This window comes from Chiroxiphia lanceolata, chromosome 15 (assembly GCF_009829145.1).
Source record: "Chiroxiphia lanceolata isolate bChiLan1 chromosome 15, bChiLan1.pri, whole genome shotgun sequence".
NCBI lineage: Eukaryota > Metazoa > Chordata > Aves > Passeriformes > Pipridae > Chiroxiphia > Chiroxiphia lanceolata.
Genome location: NC_045651.1, coordinates 2,601,390 through 2,618,272, shown reverse-complemented (window position 1 = coordinate 2,618,272; position 16,883 = coordinate 2,601,390). Strand labels below are relative to the sequence as shown.

Genomic DNA, 16,883 nt, shown 5'->3' with positions numbered 1-16,883 from the left:
GCCACCCCAAGGCTTTGGGAAGGTGTGAGTGGAGCCCTGCAGCCTGAAAAATCACAGCAGCCTCTGGAGATCCCTTTGAGGTCATTTGGGGGAACAGCCATAATCTTAGTGACAGCACCCTCCTAAGATTGAGAGCTGCTGTGCTTTGTGGGGCTGTGGGTCTCTGAGTGCAGGAGGAGTTGTGCCAGTGAAGGAGCTCGGCTCTGAAGGGAGGGTTTTCCCCCTGCCAAAGCCTCTGGGGCTGTGGAGCTCAAATCACCAGCTTTTGTCAGGTCCTGGGGAGCCTGGGAGAGAACTTGCCTTTTTGGGGAGTATTTGAAGTGGTTGTTCATGGCTGATGATGCAGCCCCCAGCCTGTTTGTGTGACTTGCTCAGCAAACAGCTCGGAGGGAGCCACAGAAACAACAGCCAGATGGTTGTATCTGTCAAGTTTGGTGTTGCCCTGGTGGGTCCTGAAACAGGAAAGGTTGAAGACCACTCAGAGGGTCATGGTTTTGAGGTGCTGGAGCATGTCCAGAGAAGGGAACAGAGCTGGGGAAGGATCTGGAGCATCAGGAGCAGCTGAGGGAGCTGGAGGTGCTCAGGCTGGAGAAAAAGAGGCTCAGGGGAGACCTTATAACTCTTTAAAACTCTCTGACAGGAGAGTGCAGCCAGGTGGGGGTTGGTCTCTTCTTGCAGGTTAGAAGCAACAGGACAAGAAGAAACGGCCTCAAGTTGCACCAGGGAGGGTTTAGGTTGGATATTAGGGAAAGTTTCTTCCCTGAAAGGGTGGTCAGGCACTGGCACAGGCTGCCCAGGGCAGTGGTGAGTCACTGTCCCTGGAGGGATTTAAAAGCTACGTGGATGTGGCATCTGGGGACAAGGTTTAGTGGTGGCCTTGGCAGTGCTGGGTTAATGGTTGAACTCAATCTTAGAGGGCTTTTCCAACCTAAACAATTATCTGATTATGTGACTGGGGTTTCCTGTCAAACACTGCAGAGAAAACGCTGCTTTAAAGGACTGTGAGGCTGCTCAGAGCCTGGCTTTGGTCTGAGCACGGGCTGCAGCCTTGTGGTGCAGTGTTGGAGTGGATTTGGGGTGCTGGGACAGGCAGGAGTTGTTTTGATGCTGGGAGCAGGACTTGTCTCTGGATAATTGCTCTCCTTCCCCCTCTTCCTACCGGGCTGAGCTGATCCTGGGACTGGAAGCTAAAGGTTTTGTAGTGATATGTCCTGGTCCCAACCCCACCTCCCCTTCCACATTCAAGGGATCACAGAGCTGGTCCCCCATGCCACCTGTGAGCACTCCTGTATGCAGGCTCCACCCTTTTGTCTATTAACAGCCCAAATCTCAGCAGATTCAGTATTTGGGCTTCTTTCTACATCACGTAGCCCTTTTCAGCTGAGTGTTTCTTCCCTTTGTTTCTTTCCCTCATTGACCATTCTGGGCCCATAATCCCTTTATCTGCATTTGTCATGGCCCTTGAAGTCTGAGCCATCCAGACCCTGCCAAGTGGGACAAAAGCTGTAAAATCTTTTATGGAGAAAGGGAACTATCCAAGCAATTGGGATGTGTTTCTCATTCTGGAGAGCCCTCAGAATATCAGGAGCTTCATCATCGGAGTTTTATGCATAGAAATGCTATTTTAGGTGATTTAACAGGTGCTACATGTATTAGTTTAATTTTCCTCCCTCCATCTGCTTCCTGCACAGCTGAGCACGTGCCATGGCCGGCTGCAGAGTCGATGGATCCAACAAACAGGCACAACAACCTTTCCAAAGAATTTCTCAAAATATCCTTCCTGGTGGGTTTGGGACACTGGTGGCTGTAGGATGGCCCGGGGGAAACAATGACTGGTCTCAGCTCCATCTCCTTCACTAGGGTCCCCAGGAGGGGGGACCCTGCCCTGGTCCTCCTTTTAGAGACATTGTGGGCTTTTGTTCTGCCTCCATCCAGCAGAGCAGGTACATCCCAGCAGCTCCACTGGCTGGAAGTAAAGACTCTGAGGTGCTTTGGGAGGCTGGAAATATTCCACCCCACACACACACACACTTCCCTGCTAACATTTTCAGTCCCATCTTTGCAAAGTCATGATCTTGAAGCTGGGCCTCGTCCAGGCTCTCTCCAGCCCCTGTAATTGCATTACAGAAGTGGATGGGAATGTGTGGAGCCGGGGGATGGTGGGGGAAGGGCTGGCAGCATCCTCTGACAGGGAAGGGAAAAGGACGGGAAATTGGGGCAATTTTGGAGCTGATTCCGTTTTTTTCAGAGGCTGGGGGAGGGTGGTGGGCTGTGGCATGCTGACATGGGAAGCAGGACAGAGGGATGCTCGCCCTGGGGCTGTGTCCCCAGCCAGGGGCTGTGTCCCCACGTGCCTTGAGTGCAGCACAGGCTCAGCACCGGGGTCTGTTCCCTCTCACTTGTCACTTTGCCAGCCTGGGAACACGAAGGCTGAGATTTTACTGCTGCTGCTGCCTCCGGCTGGAGCTGTGTGTGGGAGGCAGCAGGGGGGGATGGGGACAGCTTGGAGGAAGCTGGGAGAGAGGAAAGAGCAGTGCAGGGGAGCTTAGACAGGGGGACAGCCTGGGGGGAGCAGGTACTGCCTGGGAATGGGGCTGGAGGAATGGGCTTGAATGTACCTCTGGCTCTGGGAACTGGATGAGAAGGGGAGGGCAGGATGTCTGGGGGAGGTGATGGGAGGGTGGGAGCAGCATCCGGAGCTGGGGTGCAAATGGGAGTGAAAAGGGGAGAGATTGGGAGGAGAAGTAAATCCCAGTCACCCCTCCCTGGAGTGGGGAAGCCTGGGAGCAGCTTCCCGTGAGATTTGGGAGGGGCTGGCTGGAGGGCCACTGCTATAGGAGCCAGACAGCCCCAAATAAGAGAGGGGGGAGGATGCTGAGGGTTTCCCGGGAAAATCCCCAGCCCGAGCACTGCCCACAGCCCTGCCAGACGTCTCAGAGTGCCAGGGACTGGTCTGCAGGGCACTGAGCTGCCCTCTGCAACCCCTGGGGCTCTGACAGCACTGCTCTGGCATGAATAAACTTCTCCAGTTTGTTGTGGCACTGCTACGGGCTCGTGTTACCAGCTGCAGAGCAAGGAAAACAATTTTTCAGGAATCCATGGGGCGGTTGTGCAAATAAATGTTTGCAAGGCCTTTGGCTGCCATAGTGACGAGCTCCATGGCAACCCTGCAAGGAAATGAATAATTCCGTGCTCAAAGTGGAATAATTCCCTGCTGGAAGCGGAAGATAAAAAGGGACCTGATGGCTGAGGGTGCTGCAAAATAGATGATCAGCAAATCACCCAGGTGCACCCATCAGAGGGGTGCTTGTGAGAGCCCTCAGTAGTGGGGCAGAATTGGGAAGCAGGATGGATGCAGTGGGGCTGTGTCAGGGCCTCCAGATGAACCTTTTGTCTCGGTATTCCCTGATTTCCATGTAGCCAGATTTATTGAAGGCATGTGCAGGTCGTGCATGGGCTGTACCTGCCTCTGCTGACACAGCTCTGTCTCCACCATGCCCTGAGCCCCTTAAGATGCTGCACCCCTGGGTTTGTCTCAAATATGGATTTGATTCCTCCTCTCCAGCTCTGGCTGCGCTGGAAGCGTTCCCGAAAATGAAAGCCAGCTCTTTTCTGAGCTTTGAAGTGTGGAGTAGGACTGAACAGAAAAAAAAAAAATCTATCCCATGGGGGATGGGTTTTTAGAAAAAAACCCACAATCCTATTGAGTCAATGGCATTTGTATTAAAAACAGCGAGTCCTTGGAGTCATTTCCATAGGAATCAGCCCTCCCATTCCGGGCAGGCTCCCTGCAGCAGCATCCAAGGCTGCAGCTGAGTGGGGAGCAGTGTGAGAAGGGGGGGGTTGTGGGGTCTGCCCACCCCAGGAAAGGGAAGCAGGGCAGGGCAGGCTGCCTTCTGTTGAATCAGTGATTCACAGCTGTGACTCACAGCCCCATCCTATAGTCATGGAAAACAGCCAGGTCTGGCCATCAGCTGTGTGCCTTTTCCACTGCGAGAAGTTATTTTTGGGTGTTTTTAGATTACAGCCCTTGTATTTTTTTTTTTCTGTGCCTCTGAATTCTGGATGATTGCACTGCAAGTAATTGAGGCACTTGAATTTCCTGCTTAGAGAAATTAACTCAATAACATTTTTTTTGCAACTCTAAGGCATTTCTAAAATAGCTTTTCTGCGTGGCGTCATGGGGAGCAGGCACATGGCTTTAGGGCTCTTTGTGCTGAATTTGGGAGCACTGGGTGCAGGAAGGTTGCAGAAAAGGATGTGGGGGCTGTCAGCTTGAACATGAGTCACCAGTGCACCCTTGCTGTGGTGGAGACTGGCTGGGTTTACTGGTAAGGTTGTAGCCAACAGGTCAGGAGAAGAGATGGTTGCCCTCAATTTGGCACTCACAGGTCCACACCTGGAGCACTGTGCCCAGTTTTGGGCATAGCTTTGGGCTCCCCACTGCAACAAAAACGGGACCATGTGGGAGCCACCAAACTGATCTGAGTGCTGGAGCCCAAGGCAGGGTGGGAGAGGCTGAGACAGCTCCTTCAGCTTGGAAGTGTGAGAGCTGGGAGCACTAGATGATCCTTAAGGTCCCTTCCAACCCAAATCATTGTAGGATTCTATGATTCATGGCCCTCTCCACTGTGATTTTGTGATCCCACAGGACAGTAAGGGTATGTAGGGCTTTGTCTGTCCCCCTCACAGTGGGGTACAGACATAACATAGGGACTGGACTAGCTCATCACAGGAGTTCACAGCAGGTCTGAAATGCTGCCCATCCTCTGGAGGTGACCTGAGCTGGCTGGTGATGCACAGCCACCCCTCCCTGGGGCACACAACTCTAACCCAAGAGCTCAGAACAACCTGAGCAAAATCCACGCATTTCTTGGTGCTGCTGCTCCCCCTGTACTGTGCACTGGAGGGGTTGGGCCGTGTCCCTCAGCCCCTCCCAGGCTGCAGGGACCAACCACCACCCTTCATCCCTGCCTTTCCAACCCAGCCCTGCCCAAGTGTGGTGCTCAGTGGTGCCAGCTCTCCTGTCTGTGCCTGCATACAGCCCTGGGGCCAAGGTTGTTGTGGTGGGGGAGTGAGGACCAGCTGGTGAGGGAGCTTAGTGAGGTCTGGGGTCCTGGTGCAGGTGAATTCCCTGAGCACAGAGTGAGCCTTTCCCTCAGTGCATTCCCACTGTCATAGGGCACAGAGCATGGCTTTGACAGGAGACAGGAGGAACTTCTGTACAGGGGAGCCTGTTGCCTGAAGGAGGGGTGGGAAAGGAGAGAAGTCTTTTGGGAGGTGGAAAATGTGATGCCACATCAAAGAGAGAGTTGAACCTGGGCCTCTAATTTCAGAACAGAGTTCAAAGCACCGGAATGTTACAGTCACAAAAATCCCAAAATGTATTTGGCACTTTCTTTTTCCTTCTCTTCCCCCATCCCTGGGTGCCACCATCATACTGGAGAAGCTCCCAGAGCCAGGACCAGCACCTAGGAGGCTCAGGGTCGTTTCTGGACAGCTTTCCTGCAGCCCTGAAAAGCCTGGGAACCTCAGCTTCCAGCGGGGGGGTGGGGCAGGAGCTGCTGGGGTTAACTTGTGGCTGAATGAGTTGTGGTTTGCCATGGAGTGTAGGTTCCTAAGTCCTTTATTGGATCTCGCCCAGGGCTCTATTCCCAGCCCCGTTTGTGACATTAACAGGTCACTGCAGCCCCAGGGCTGTCCCCACCTTGTCCTCACTGCCTGCATGGCACTGGCAGGGCACTGAGGGCAGGGCAGAGGGACCCACAGACTCGGCACCACCGTCACAAGAGGCGCTGGAATCAATCTGGGAGGCGGGCACGCCTCGCTTGTGGCCTCCTTGAAACTGTGCCACCACACACGGCGCTCAGGAGGGATATAAATAGTGCTCAGGACGCCCTGGGATGCGGCAGACAGCAGGTATTTTGGGAGTGATGCTGCTGGCAGGGTCGTGCCAGGGCAGGTTCTGCTACATTAGTGGTTATTTGCATCCTCTGAAGATGGATGGGTGTGAGCACAGTGGCTGGGGATGGATCAGCCAGGGGATACAGAAGGTGTTGTGTGGTCCTGGCACAGGTCCTGCATGTCTTTGGACAAGTTGCTGAAGACCAGATTTTCCACAGAGTACCTGTGACAGCCCCCCCCCCCCATCCTTACAGTCGGATACTGTGTTTCAAAGGGGGCTTGAACATGTATTATAGAATCCCAGAATGGTTTGGGTTGGAAGGGACCTTAAAGATCATCTCTTCCAACCCCCCTGCCATGGGCAGGGACATCTTCCACTCGCCCAGCTTGCTACAAGCCCCATCCAACCTGGCCTTGGACACTTCCAGGGATGGGGCAGCCACAGCTTCTCTGGACAACCTGTGCCAGGGCCTCCCCACCCTCACAGGGGAGAATTTCACAGGGGCAGGGAAAGCTTGTGTGCATTCAAGGCTTCTCTCCTTGCAGAGCTTTGATGCAGCTGGGCACGGAGCTGCCCACGCTGCAAGGTCACTGTGGCAGACACAACCTCCAAGGATGTGCCTGTGGGTCCGTCCCAATTCCAAAATGTCCATATTGAGCCTGTTCTGTGTGTGAGGGCTGCAGCAGGCACAGGCAGCAGGGGCACTCGGGCATTGGGATGCTCAGCATGGCAGTGAGGAGCCCATCTGCTGCCCAGCACATGGCACTGAGTTGGCACCAACACTGCCCATGTTGGCATTTGCAACATGTGGGGTGCTGAGCACTCAGGCAGGAGATCCCAGAGCTGGGGGTGTCAGCTTCTTGAGCATGTCTGAGCAGGAATTGAGGGTCTGAGTAGGGTTTTGGGGTCTGAGCAGGGTTTTGGGGTCTGAGCAGGGTTTTGGGGTCTGAGCAGGGCATTGGGTCTGAGCAGTGCTTCAGGGTCTGGCAGCTCCTGGGCATAAGGACTGGGACCACAGCAGTGGAGGAGGCCACCTCCATGCCTTGTAGCCTGGTGGTTTGAACACTGTCCTGGGAAATGGGCTTTCCAGTGCCCCCCATCTCACTTCAGGAGAGCTCCCAGCTGCAAGAGCACAGCAGCCCTCATTCCAAGGGAGCCAGCACACAGCCAAGGGGCAAATCTTGGCATCCCAGTGGGTGGCAAGAGCTGTAGGTGGTCAGAGCACTGAGCTGGGAGAGGAGGGAGAGGTGCTCTGAGTGATGAGGTCACTCAGGGACAGAGCAGAGGGGGACCCAGGAAGCTGGTGAGATGTTTAGGAAGTGTGGAGGCTCCAGAGGGGCTCTGTGAGCACAGCCCTGACCAGTGAGCAGTGGCTGAGCACAGCTGACACCTGGCAAACATGAAAGCAGGGCTTGTTAGACTGCACACAGACTGCTGATTGTAACCTCAGTCACAAAACCTCCTCAGCCAAAGCCTGACAGCATCCCCTGAGTTTTCCCAGGCGGATCTGTGATGCTCAGCACCCCCATCAGCCAGTCCCAGGGAAACAAGGCAGGTGCCCACTTCCCTTCTCTCCTCTCCCTGTTGCTCCAGCCTCCCCAGCACTGTTTGGTGTCAGCTCTGCAGAGCTGGCAGCTGATCTTGGACTCTGTTCATCTCCATGATGATCCCAAAGCCCACCCTGCCATGGGTTTTTCTCACCCTGTGTCTTACAAATGAAGCTGCAGAGTGGAGCTGCAGCCTGAAAGGTGCATCCACTCACAGAGCCTGCAAGAGGAACAGAGGATCTGGTTGTACAAGGGTGCATACACCTCTGGGGATTTAGGACAGCAATTTTTATGATATTACAGTATATTTTTGGGAAGGGATTACATAATATCCCTTGGCAGGGGTGTCAGAACTAGATGATCTTGTAGTTCACTTCCAACCCAGCCCGTTCTGTGATTCTCTGATTCTGTGTTGATGGGATTTTGAGGTGAGGAGGTGCTGGCTGTAGCCTCTGAAGTCAGCAGGAGTTAGGTGGGTGTTGCTGGAAGCATCACTGAGTCCCCAAGTGCTTTTTGTGGTTATTCTTCAGAAGCCCAGTGAGGGATGGACACCTCTGAAAGGGTCTTGACTCCTGAGTTTTATTTAATAGAAGGGTTTGAAGCATGCACTGGACAAACCCACTCCTCCAGACTGAACTGCAGTAACTTGCTGTTTGTTTTCTTTTCCCAAAGCTCCCAGAATGGAGAGGAAGCTGGAGCCTGGCCCAACAACCAGTTTGACACGGAGATGCTCCAAGCCATGATCCTGGCTTCAGCAAACGGTTGGTGTCCATCACGGGTGGGAAAACCACGACACTGCTCTTGCAGGGGCATCTCGGGTTCATGCTGTTAGATAAGATGCTAGGGGGAATGGTTTGTCTGGCTTCAAGAGTCCTTCTTCAGCAGATCCCAAAGCTGGTGGGAAAGCACTGCTGTCTGTGTTACCCTGCAGAGGAGGGGGTCAGGAAGGATTCAGGCAGATTGCTGTAGACAGGGACAAACTTCCACTCAAACTTTATTTCCCATGTAGTGGACAGAACGTCACCTGGCTCGTGATGTGGTTGTGTTACATGAGACAGTCAGTCTTGAGGTGATCTTTTATAAACTACCTGGTTCCAGAAAGGTCACACTAAATGAAACTGCTGTGTTGCAACTTGCTGTGAGATGAGGAGGTAGAAAGGCTGGATGTTCTGCATGTGGCAGGGCCAGGGGAACAGTAAATGCCTGACTCGGTATTCCCAACAAATCTTGTGTCCAGAGGAGCTCCCCGGGTTCCTCTGCTGAGCCATGAACTCACAAAGGTTTTCCCCACTGGCTGCTGCTGCCTCTTTGCAGTTGTAGACACAGGGGGGTGGTTTGGGGTCATTTTGGGTCGGTTTGTTCTGGTTTATGGCTGTGTGGAAGTGGTGGGCACGGAGGGTGTTCCCACACACCCACAGTCTCCATGGCTTTGAATAAAACAAGTACAATTATCACCACAGATAAAGAGGCTGGTTTTTATACAGCCTTTATTTATAAATACCTCCAAGTCTTTCCCCCCTTGATTTAAAAATAGAAGCAACAGCACAGCCATAAAACCCCGTGCAAAATGCTTAGGATGTTTCCTTTGAGCTGTTGGGAGGGAAGGAATCTGAGGGATGGCTTTGGAGTTGCTTTCTTGGAAAGCTGCTGCAGCTGAACTTTGCTGCTCCTCAGACACCAGGCAGCCTGGAGACAGCTGCCCTGGCTGGGGAAGGGGACGAAGGTCTGAGGCAAGGGAGTTGTTTACACTCAAGGGAAAGAAACAATGTGAAAATGTGTCTTTGCTCTGAAAAGAAGACCATGGAAAAACAGCCTTTGGGGGTTGCACGTGGTTATCATCACCCAGGGCCTCCAGATCCGGTTTCCTTGCTGGCAAATAAAGCTGTTTTTTTCTGACTGCTGCTCCAGCAGTCCCCAGGATCAGAGCTGAGAGGGTCCCTTCCGAGTTAAGCACCGACTTCTACGGAGCCCCTGGAGCCCCATTTCAGCAAATCTCCCCCAGTCCACGAGTCTCAAACAGCCCTGACCTCTCCCACGGCTTCAGCCATCCCAGGGGGTTGGTGTAAATCAGATCCATCCTCTAGATAATGGCTTTTCCTTATCCATCCTTTTCTTGCCCTTGCTTGTTCCTTTCTCTGCTGGCTGGATGGATGGGGACACAGCACACGTTCTTTCCACTAGCACAGTGTTTTCATGTGACCCCTGCTCTCTGTCCCCTCTTTCTGCTCTCTCTTTAAGCCAATGGTGTTGATTGGAGCAGGCTTTGATTAGGGGCAGTGCTAATTGCCCATTAAGCTTTGTGCTGCCCATCCTTGGCTGATGTTTCCTGGCTATTTAAATGATCCTTATCTCTTACTGTCACCCACTGAGCTCTCTGTTAGAGCCGGTGTGGCAGGTGGGACACAGTGACACAAGTGATGCTCTGGATGCATCCATACCCTGTGCCAGGTGTTATCCTTCACTTCAGCAAGAGGCAGAGCTGGCCCTGCCATACCAAGCCTGTGTGATCCACCTGCTCCAAGGATTAAATGGTTAAATCACCCTCCCAAGTCAGAATACCTGGGGAACTGATTTTCCCCCAGGGCTGTGACCTTCCTGTAGGGCTTCTGTCTCCCTTCCTGGGCATCCTTCCTTTGAATTTTCCTCCCTTGCAGCTGGGAATGACATGAAAAGCCAGTGTTTTTAGCAATCTGAATGGGCAGAAGCAGCTGCTAAGACATGCCAAGGAGCACAGATGCTCCAGGACACCAGACACTAAAGGGCAGACATCCTGTCCTTAAAATACTCTGGCTTCCAGTGGGAATTTATGGAGGTGCCATGAGATGGTGGGAGAGCAGATGGAAAGGCAGCCCGAGGAGATCCTTCTCCCCCTCAGGCAGGGCAGACACACTAAATTGGGGTCTCCTGAGAGCCCCACCAGCAGCTGCAGCAGCACGTGCTCCAGGGCTGCCTCTGGGGGATAGAGCCCTGAGCTGGTTATTTTTGCTGAAGCCCAAATTCTTGTTTTCCTCCTCAGGACTGTTTGGGACAATGTCTGGCTGTTGGTAAAGGCTGAGCATGACCTTTCCAGCAACAAGAGCTGAAGTGCCTTGCTTGGCAAGAGCACCTCGGTGCCCATTTATAACCCTCTATTGTTCCTGTTCTCTCTTCTTTTCAGCCTTAATGTCAGTGTTACCTAGAAACAGCTCTTCGCCCTTACCCGGGCAGGCTGGGAACTTCACCAATGGCTTTTTCTGCCTGGTGAAAGCTGTGCTGAGACTGCAAATTAATTCATGAGGACTTGAATGGTGCTGGCAGCCCCCAGCCCCTCCCTGCTCAGAGCCCTGGTCAGCTGGGATGGCCCAGGGGGGACACAGGGCAGCAATACCCGAGGAAGAGAAAGTTTCCAAGTCCACCAAGCCTCTAACTGGGCTGTTTCCAGCTGGGACAGTCCAGAAAAAGAAACCTTCCTCATGGCTGGAGTCTGTAGTGCACCTGTGAGATAATCCCTGCACATCTCAGTCATCTCGTCCCATGGGGATCATTTGTAACACCCTGATGGGTGTGGGTTGAGTTGGTTGTTAATGAAGTAAGCTCCTGCTTATAGACGTGCATCTCCCCAGCCCAAGGTCTTCAAAGCTTGCTGGGTCTGGAACCCATTTAATGGGGACTCTGGAAAAATCCTCCTGCAGTGAATTCTTTCCCAGGGGAAAGGGAAATGACATTTCCCCACGCTGGGTCCCTGTGTTTGTGCACCACGTCCCCCCACCCCAGTGCACAACATTGTGCCTGTTTTTGGCCTTGCTGTGTTTTTCCCTCCTCCTGCTCCAGCAGAGCAGCTGTAACTTTTCAAACTGCAGTTGCTTCATACTTCTGACCCCTGCGAGGGAATGTGTACACAGCCATGTTTCAGGGGGCTGGTGGGATGTGGTCCAGCTTTTTGTCCAGCTTTCTACTTGGTTTAGTCACCTCCATCTGCTTAGGGAAAAGCAAAAGCAACACAGAGACGTGCACAGAGCTGATCTGGAGTGAGGAGAAACACAAGGGGACCAGCCCACCATCTCTGCTCGTTGTTTTTCTTTATTCCTACAGTCTCTCTGCCTGTTAAAGGGGGGAGCAGCACCCCTGGGCTCTGCCTTGGGCTCTTTGGGTGGCCTTGCTGGGTCTCTCCAGCCTCCCAGGAGAGCCTGTCCTTAGCCATGAGCATGAGGCACTTAAAGGCTGAGATGGGAACTTCTGATACAGAGACTGGGCAGGGCTGTGCAAGGATCCCACCCTGAGCCATGCACAGGCAGCTGCACCGGAGCAGATCATGCAGCAGCTCATGGCAACAGCATCACTTGAGCCTTTACCATCCCCCCGTGCTCGTTTCTCCCCCTGCCTCCACGCATCCCCCACCTCCATCTGGTCTCCACCATCCAGCAGAGCCCCGGCATCCCGGGGGGGCCCTGAGCCCCTCCCCGCTCCTGCTTTCCCTCTCTCCGTGCTGGAGCTTTGCATAGCGACAGGAATGAACCTGCCTTCCCCTCCCCCTGCCCCCAGAGCTGGACCATCAGCCGCTCTCTGGCGTGGGTCTCCTTCGTGCTCGGCTTCCTAGAGCCATTTGGCGGTATTGCAGGGGGGAGATTTCCTTTCCCCTCTCCCGCGCCCTGCTCCCTGAATAAACCTGGCTGGAGAAACACCGGGGGCAGGGCTTTAAATGCGGCGGAAAAATAAATAAATATCGGATTTCCCTTAATGCATTACCGCTGATTGTGGCCGCACAATATGTCCGGGCACTTTCGGGGGGGCGGGAGGGTGTCTGTGCCGCACTCCCCAGCACGCAGGGTGCGATGGGTGGTGGCACCCAGGTGTGGGTTTGGCAGTTCGATGCCCCGGGGGGCTCCGGCCGGCTTTAACAACGTGCCCTTCTCTTTGCCCCCTCCCCTCTGGCGTTCCCCACAGAAGCTGCTGATGGCAACTCGACCCTGGGCGGCGGGAACGGCACGATGGGGCTGAGCGCCCGCTACGGCCCCCAGTTCACCCTGCAGCACGTCCCCGACTACCGGCAGAACGTTTACATCCCGGGCAGCAACGCCACCCTCACCAACGCCGCCGGCAAGCGCGACGCCAAGAACGCCGCTCCCGCCGCGGGCAACAAGAAGAAATCCGGGAAGAAGGAGAAGAAGTAGAGAAGAAGAAGAAGAAGGAGACCTTAGAGCTACAGGGCAGCCGGCTCCAGCACTCCCCCCCCCCAAAAAAAAACCCCACAGCCCAGGCCGGAGGACGAATGTGAATTTTTTATTTTTATTTTTATTTTTTTTTTTGTGATGCAAAAGTAGGAAATGCTGCGAATGTATCTCGTCATCATCAGGTCTGGGAGCAGGGACTCGCTGCTCTCAGACCTCGTGATGGAAACCAATCTGGAAGCTCAACCGAACACAAACAAGTGCCCTGTGAATAATGTTTTCTACGATCCCTCGGGTATTAGAATATGCAAGGGCGGAAGGTCTTTTGCCACGTCTTTGGATCCGATTTGCTCCCAGGTAGTCCGAGGCTTTGTGCTCGGCTTTGCCCAATGTAAATAATTTTAATGTGGATCTTTTAATTTATATAGCCCTTCAAATTTTTTTTTTTTTTTGTGGAATGGAAAAGGAAGTTCTTAGCTTAGAGCCCACGCTCCAGTTCTTCGCTCTTAAATTTTCCATTCATAAAATTCACCCCCCTCCCGCCCCGGATAATGATAGTGATGGATTTTGGAATTTGGAAGTTGGTAGGGAGTGCTTCAGTTCCTGCTTACCTGTCACCCAGAAAAAAAAAAAAAAAAAAAAAAGTGTTTATATTGCATGAATCAAGGGAATATGGCAAAGCTGCATCCTAAACATTTTTTTGTTTGTTTGGTTTTTTTTTAAAGTGTAACCACTAATGGCCTGAAATACGAGAAAGTAAAAAGCCCTCCGGATGTCCGAGAGGCAGGGAATTCGATAAGGAGCGTTGCCGAGGTGTGCGGCAGCTGCCCCGGCGGTTCTAGGGGTCTCCGAAGAGCAGACACATCTCAAACCTTCTTTGCAGTAAATATTTATATGTACAGTCGATGTTTCTTATGGAATTAAGGCTAAGAGAGCCTCGCTCCCCTGCGGCCGGGCGGGTGCCCGGCCGGGTCCCCCCCCCCGAGGGGACACACCCGGGGACGACGCTTCCCGTCTCTGCACAGTGTCTGCATGCCCGTCCCTCACCTCACACCTGCACTAGCGCAGTAGCTCCACACGGACCCGGAGAAGTCCTCGCATGCCCACGCAGCGTGGTGTGAACGCGCCGGCAGCCGCCCGAGCCCCCGCGCCGGGGCTGCCTCGGGGGGAAGGGGTGGGAGGGGGTGGGGTGGGTCAGGCGGGGTGGGGAAACTCCTTGCTTCTTATTTGGGCCCCCAAAGGTAATTTGGGGTGATAAGGCAGTTTTTTATAAGGCGGTCGTTTAGTGGGGGTCTCGCCCGAAGGGGTGGGATCCGCAGAGCTGCCCGTGCATGGCTTTGGTGCAGAGTTGGTGACTGAGTAAGTGATGGTTGTTTTGGTGGCGTTTGGGGACCAGATTCAGAGAAGGGACCCAAAAGCAGGGGGTGATGCTGCAAAACCGGGGGCAATAACTGAGGGAGTGTCGAATGGGACCGTGTAGGGCCAGCCTGGAAGAAGTGATGCTCCCGCTGGCTTTGGGCTTTCCACCCCACGGAGAGGATCAAAGGATGAGGAACAGAGTTTCTCCACATGCCCATCATCCTTGCACCAGGCCAGCTTCCCATAGCAAAGCAGCTCTGAGCCCTCCAGGGAGGCAGAGGGGGGCTTTGTGTAGCCAGAGTGAGGAGAGGGGCTGTGGGGTGGCCAGGAAGGGGCCGCACCGAGTTTCCCAGGGGGTGTGTGTTGTTTTTTTCCTTTTTTAATCACTAACACGTAACTCACCCGAGCAGATCCAGCCCTCTAAGCCAGGCTCACCCTACCCCAGCCCCCTCCCCAAACCCAGGGCAGCAGGAGCATCCTCCGTGTCTCATCCGGATCCAGCCACCTCCAGCTCTGGCTGCACTGGGAGCTGTTCCCACCCTGTCCCCTGCAGCTGCCACCTGCCCCCCTTCCCTCTAGAAATGCTGTAGCTGAATCGTAGTCTTTATATTTTCTTTTTAATCTGCAATCTGAGGTAGCGTAGTGAGTGTTGTGTATTTAGTGGCGTGTTATTTTTAACTGCAGTAACTAACTTGTGGACATCAGTATTTTCAATTTTCTCTGTATCTTCTTTCCATGTGGTCTGTGCTCCGAGTGTACGTGAAATGAAAACACGTTTGCCCTTTCAATGTGTCTAATATTGAATTATACTTATATATTATATATATGCTTATATCCTTCTTATACCCATATAGACCAATGTCGATGTGTTACACGCAAGTTTTATACTCTAATATTTATATTGCTTTTTTTTCTTTGGGAAAAAAAAATAATAAAATGGTTTCTTCTGAATGGATGGTGTTTATTCCAATGAGAGGAGGGAGGCACGGATGAGGCCTGCCCATCCTGTTTCTGCTGCTTCTGGTGGGGGTGGGAGGGATCAGCCCCAACCTGGCTCCAGCAGTGGGGATGGTTTTGGGGCACCCCAAATCTTATGTCCCCCAGGCCTGCTCTCGGGGCACCCCCATCCTCTGGTCCTCCAGGCCTTTGAGTGGAGGGTGACATGGCTGTGGGTCATGACCGAGGAGATGGTGGTGTCCACAGCTACAGCCCCTTCCCCACACCCAAGGGGATCCAGCTGCCCCTCTCCATCACTGACAGGGATCTAGTCACCATTCCCCAAACCCAAGGGGGTACAGAGACCCTTCTCCCATCACTGTTCCCCAGTCCTGGGGGGATCTGATCACACTTCTCCAGACCCAGTGGGGATCCATCCCATCACCTTCCCCATCACCAGCAGAGATCCACTCTCCCTTCCCCAAGCCCGGGATGATTCCCTGTTTGTGGAGCCCGGGCTCCCCTCTCTGTGCTTGGGGAAGGTGGATGGGAGGAGGGGTCAGGACCTGTGACCAGAGCTCCCCGGCCAAGAAGATCCCCCCACCCTCTCCCTGTGGGGGGTCCAACACACGCTGAAGAAAAACATCCCGTGGCTCAGGGTGTCGTAACAGTGGAGGGAAAAATAAGCTGCTGCTGGCCAGATGAGGGGGGGAGGGTGGAGGAGGCGGGGGCAGAACAGCCCCGAGAGACAGACAGACTGAGCCGGGGATGGGGGCGGGAGGCGGCTGGGGCTGGTCCCTGCTGTCAGCAGAGCACAGGACGCTCCAGCTGAGCAGAGAACAGCTCCCCCTTCCTGTACTCCCGTCCCTCCCTACCCATGTCTCCATCCAGGTGCAGCTCTGTGGCCTCCACCCGCTGCCCCCAGCAGTCCCCGAGTCTGCCCTCATACAGAGAGCGTCCCCCGAACCTCCCTTGCTGACTGAGGGACATTCCCCAAATCCCCCTGCACCCCACAGAGACCCCACTCCCCCCATCCTGCTGCACTTCCACGGAGAAGTGCCTCTCCTGAAAATCCCCATGCACCTCTCAGATGGACACCCCCCCTCCCCAGATTCCCTTGTACCCCTCAGACCCAGCCCTCCTCTCCTCCCCGTGCACATGGGGACAGTCCTGGTCACACACACGTGTGCACCCCCGTGGGAGGGGGTTCCAACCAGAGCGTCCTCCTTTGGGGCAGGCAGTCCCAGACCACAGGGGAGGCCACGGGGTCAGGGTGGTGACAGGTGGTGACAGGTGGGGACCCACCTGGTGCTGTGGGGCTCCTGTGACATCGTGCCCTCTGCCCCCAGCCCAGGAGCTGCTGTCCCTTCCACACAGGATCACCTGGAGCACAGTAGGGGCAGCTCCAGGAGGGTGATGGTGGGGATCAATCACAGCGACCCACAGCTGATGGGGAGCAGGGCTGAGCACTTCCAGGTGCCACCTGCGGGCTGTCCCCACTACCTGCCCATCCCAGGGCACTGGGCATCGCTGCCCTCTTTGCTGGTGATGCCACTGGGCACTTAGAGCCTGGTGGTGGGGGCTGTGGGTAGGGGAGGAGAGGATGATCACCACTGGTGGGGAACAGAGGCTTTGCAGAGCTGTGGTTTGAAGAGTTGCAGCCTCCCCGGTGCCCTGAGCCCCACGGTGTCCCCGTGCCCCCAGCTGCGGGTGTCGGTGGAAGGATGTGTGCAGAGGAGGCACGCCGAGTTTCATTTCATTTCTCTCTCGCACTAAAATCACCCAAGGGCAGCGCGAGAGCCGGGAAGGGAAAGGCACAGCCACAGACCTGGCCAATTAGCGCTGATGAAGGAAACCCGGTCAGCCGTGCTAATTAACGGGGACACGCGGCAGCAGGAACACGCTCGTTCCAGCCCAGCGAGCAGAGGGAGGAGTTGCCGAGCTGAGGTGCTGAGACAAGGGAGGCCGGCAGAAACACAGCCCCAGTCA

At 54.4% G+C, this 16,883-nt stretch overlaps 1 protein-coding gene across 1 annotated transcript in view; it reads left to right on the top strand.

Annotated features, from left to right (window-relative positions):
* Window positions 1-14,909, top strand: part of LOC116794575 — an 88,031-nt gene extending 73,122 nt beyond the window's left edge. Inside the window, 2 exon segments of the mRNA XM_032703347.1 lie at window positions 8,125-8,213; window positions 12,376-14,909. Of these exon segments, the coding sequence (XP_032559238.1) occupies window positions 8,125-8,213; window positions 12,376-12,602 (316 nt within the window). The 3' untranslated portion in view covers window positions 12,603-14,909.
* Window positions 14,910-16,883: the final 1,974 nt, after the last annotated feature.